Source organism: Botryllus schlosseri, chromosome 3 (genome assembly GCF_051294905.1).
Source record: "Botryllus schlosseri isolate E-star chromosome 3, Bs_hap1, whole genome shotgun sequence".
NCBI lineage: Eukaryota > Metazoa > Chordata > Ascidiacea > Stolidobranchia > Styelidae > Botryllus > Botryllus schlosseri.
In genome coordinates, this window is record NC_137238.1 from 26,126,152 (window position 1) to 26,130,736 (window position 4,585).

Genomic DNA, 4,585 nt, shown 5'->3' on the forward strand with positions numbered 1-4,585 from the left:
TTATCGTTCAAAACCCGTGGAGTAACTTCTGTATTGTCACAAATTCCTATGAAGCGAGGATCAATCAAACACAACTTATTCGCAAGGCGACTTTTTGCACGGTAGTTGAATGGCAGATATGCCGTTGCAGTCGCGGACGTCGTGCACGCCAGACGACGAGACGCACACGCGACTCTTTTTTCTGTTTCCAACGCCGCACGTTTCCGAGCATTCCGTCCAGGTACTCCACTTCGTCCATTCTGGTTCGGTCATGACGTCGGGTTCTAATAGAAAATTAGACATTGTAGCAGACAGAACACTTTTTAAATAACATTCGGTAGTCAGTGGGCCTACGCCGCTCGGCGCTCATACCTTTGCTTGGTTTGCCCTTCCCTTTCTTTTTCATGCTCTTTATTTCTTTTTGTAGCATTTTGATCTGCTTAGCCTGCTTTTGACTTTTTTCTGGAAAAGGTTATATAACATATGCAACGCACGCTTACAGAGTCTACAGTCACTGTGATATCTGAGAAGTCTTCTTCAAAGGTAGGCCTATTAGTATTTCGAAATCAGAAGTGGTCGAACTAGTACTGGTACTAAAGTGTGAATGTAAAGCCATAACTTTCTATTTGAGTTTAAGAATAGTACCCCAAGTATTTCTAAAAGTAAGCGGGGCCCCGAAGTAAGTCTTATCGAATCTTTGCATACTTTTAGTAGCCGCTCCAAGGTGGCTACTTCCGAAAAGACTAATGCAGTGGTTCTCAACCGGAGGTCCGCGAAACCTCCAAATGAGAAATTGAAAAATGATTGATGTCCTAATTTGTATATTTTTTTAAATTAGAGAAATCACGAAGCAGTTTCGCTTCACAACTGCTAAAACACATGCAAACAGAATGACCGTCTGAGATGAAATATGCTACTGTGCGAACTCATTTTAATTATCAGACTGCCAACAACCTACCAAAACAAACATATTGCTGTTTAGAGATGTTTTATTGCGGTTTTGGAGAATTTTGTTTGAAAAAAATCCATTTTCTCCTTTGACATAGATAACCGCTATTGTAAAATAACTTTAAGGTGAGCTGCTGGATAGAAATGATTAGGCTGGACGTTATATGTTCATTAAATATCTGTTTCTCAATTTTTGTGCCGTGTATATGTTGAGACCATACCCAAAGGTGCTGCAAGCGTTACGCGTTATTATTACATCCGCCACCAGCCCATCACCTATCTTTGTGGAAATGAATTTTCGGCACTCATTCATATCAAATCGGCGGCGCGGATTTTCAAGAGACGACCTCGTATTTCCAGAAGCGCAGCTACAGAATTCGCTTTGAAATAATAATGGTCTTCCCAATTTCTACATAATCAAGTATAGTATGATGTTACCTTCAAATCATTTTGCTTCTGTTTATCTCTAGCCTGCAGATAATATTTGCACAAGACAGATGACGGTTGCACGATAATTGAGCTAAATTTGAACTAAAACTAGGGAGGGGGTCCGCGACGGCGCAAAAGAGGTCCGCGAAGACAAAAGTTCGAGAATCACTGGCCTAATGTCACTATATACACATTGGTGCAATTATCGATAATATATTCAGTTGCTGCGATACAGCACGGCTATTTCACATAGTCGTTACGGCAAATCCACTCATAAACGTGATATAGGCTAAGCATATCCTAAGAACATACATGGAATTTATAATGGGATACAAGGAATTAACACAAGAGGGCAACTTTTTACTTGTGCAATGTGCATTTGTGCAAAGAACGCTACACACTATTGGGAAATGGAATTCGCGTATAGGCCACTTATCATGCTGTGGCACCAAGCAAAAGCAATATTTTTCACGCCATTTAGGCCAGAATTTAGTTGAGTCCAATTCTTAATATTTCATAACGTATTTTAATATAGATTCCATGATACTCACTATAAAACTAGGTATGGGATACTTACTCTTTAAGCTCTGCAATTCATTTGCCATCTTCTGAAGAATCACTATAAATACAATAGATCTAGTTAAAGGCAATAATTTCCATGGTTTTGCATAGCATTGGATATAGAACGTATATTTGGACGTGTCTTTTCGTGGTCGTAATCAATTTACGCATAAACGTATTTAGGGCCGTAACAGCACTTCGTCAGCCCCCCCCCCAAAAAAACGTTGGTCTTGGCCCCCCATAGGGTGGTAAACCGAACTTCTGGGGGGCTTCGCCCCCTAGACCCCCCTCCTACTATACGCTGTTTACATTGGCTACGCGCTGTTTCTTCATTGGGCGTCCGTTTAGTGAGCCTGCTTTGCTTGCCTTATCGCGCCGACCGCGAGAAATTTGTATAATTCATGACTGAATCGGTCAGTATGACACTGTTTATACATTGGGTGTCCGTTTAGTGAGTAAGCTTTACTTGCTTAATCGCGCGAAGCGCGAGAAATTTCGGTAATTCATGACTGAATCGGTCAATATGATCGGTATTGCTTATATATTGCTATCAATTTTTATTCTCTCTCTGCACCCGTAATCTCATTTATCGGTAGAGCTGAGTAAGGTGTGCTTGAAAAGGTAGGACCCCTCAATAATAATTGAACATGAACAATGAACATCTCCGGGTGTATACTAGTTGGCAGGAACGAAACAGTAGTTCGTCAGGTCCCCCCAAAAAAGTTGAGTCTTGGGCTCGCATAGGGTGATAAACCGACCCCCCCCCCAATCATGTTGTTCGCTTTTGCCACGAAATTACAATTGTACTGTTCAGGTAGCCAGCGCGAAGTTCGAAAATTATTGATAATTCATGATACAATCGGTCAATAAGATCGGGAATTGCATATATATTGCTATCAATTTCTTCTCCTCTTGACTCACGTGATCAGATTTACTGGTAGAGCTGAGTGAGTGAGGTGTCTTTGAAACTGTAGAGCCCTAAATAATAATTAAATATCTTCTGACGGGCGGACTCGTTGCTATGACTTCGTTACATAATGTTATTTCGTGACCTCCTGTCTGCTATATCAAAAAATATAGAATCGCCCAAACGTACAAAACTAAAAGATCACACGATTTCAAATTGGTATTTCTTCTCTGGTATATAATTTTTCCCTTCGGGATGGTATTTGTCTTGTGAGGTTCAGATTACCAAGACAGAAACATTCGGCGGCAGTCATTTAGGCGCCTATAGACAAATATACCTATATGTATTTCGTATTATAACGAAGTTTTCGGTCACCATAAGGGAAGTCCTTTTCGGCCAAGGTTTCTCGTTGCCGATCGTTCTGGCACACTTCTTGGAGTCGCGTGTTGCATGGCCTAAAACTGTATATGTCTTGGTGCGTCGTGGCGCGGTAATGGCCAACGCCGATATGACCATTTCCATAAATCTTGCGTAATTTCCTTGGGGTAAGAGTACCCAATAATCAAAACATTTGGCAACTGGAAATCGCATTAAGTTGCATTAAATTTCAAAAAATACTCTATAATTTATGCTAATTGACCAAAAAATTGGGGGCCCCTTTCGAGCTCGCCCCCCCCCCAATTGGGGGGTTTGGGGTGCGGCAGTTACGGCCCTGAACGTATGGTTTAACCAGAATGGGCCTTATTGGTTCCTGGCCTTAGTGGCTATATGCCATATTTCTTCGAGGGCCATGCATTTTTATTTATTTATTTTGCTGTCTACGTGTTGGCACGACGCACAAAACCATACTGCACAACAGCTACGTTATATTATGTGACGTAACAAAACAGGTATGTAACAAACCCGAATGTTGATGCGAGGCGCGACGCCCGGGTGTAGCGTATGTTTACAACGATAATGGCAATCTTACAAGTCATGGATCATCTTACGTGCTTCAGAAGCTGTCCATTTGGACACAGTTTCCTGCAATTGGCACTGAGCAACACCAAGCATTTCGGGTGACCGCTGAAACATGGCCGTGCAGGTTTCTGAATTGCCGGTCGCCGGAGTACCTTGTTGACTTTCAACGGCACTGGATTCATAAGAGTTGGCGGCCACCAATGTCCACCCAGCGAACAGTACGACAATCACGAAGCAGATACGGGGAACTCTAGCAACCATCTCGTAACGATTACTCTCGGCGAGACACCTGTAATAGAGTATGCTAACGTATGCTGGGTACGTAGTTATGTGTCGAATATATTGCTGAGACGACAGCGGTGAAATGCCAAAGGCAAGCCCCCGGGGAACTCGAGTTGTACGTCATCAGAAATTTCCACTTGATACGTAATTCAGTATTGAGAATAAGATAACTTCACGAAACGTAATTCTTGATTTCATACCGCTTGAGTATAGGCGTCCAGTCCATACTCGAGGCACTGACATTTTGTGATACAATTACATAGTACTACGAGAGCGTAAGGATTATTACCTTGTCATAAATCGAGGGTCGTCTTGTCGCTAACTCAAATATTATCCATGTGCGCCGATCCTTCTAATCACAGAGGTAAAAGTGGTGATGGAGATTTATCATGTCGGGAATTTTACTAACAAATTCAAATACAATATCGAATTTACGAAAATTGCAAATGATACTTTACTCTTCGGCGAGCTACGTGTCCTGGTCCAATTACATGCTCAATTATGATTGTATGACGCACT

At 41.9% G+C, this 4,585-nt stretch overlaps 1 protein-coding gene across 1 annotated transcript; it reads right to left on the bottom strand.

The window, feature by feature from the left end:
- Nucleotides 1–4,115, bottom strand: LOC145436214 (uncharacterized). The gene is made up of 4 exons (XM_080313572.1): nucleotides 3,814–4,115; nucleotides 1,934–1,975; nucleotides 352–441; nucleotides 1–263 (listed from the first exon to the last, which is right to left on the bottom strand). The coding sequence occupies exons 1-4, from the start codon at nucleotides 4,043–4,045 to the stop codon at nucleotides 76–78; spliced, it is 552 nt and encodes a 183-aa protein (XP_080169698.1). The 5' UTR covers nucleotides 4,046–4,115; the 3' UTR covers nucleotides 1–75.
- Nucleotides 4,116–4,585: the final 470 nt, after the last annotated feature.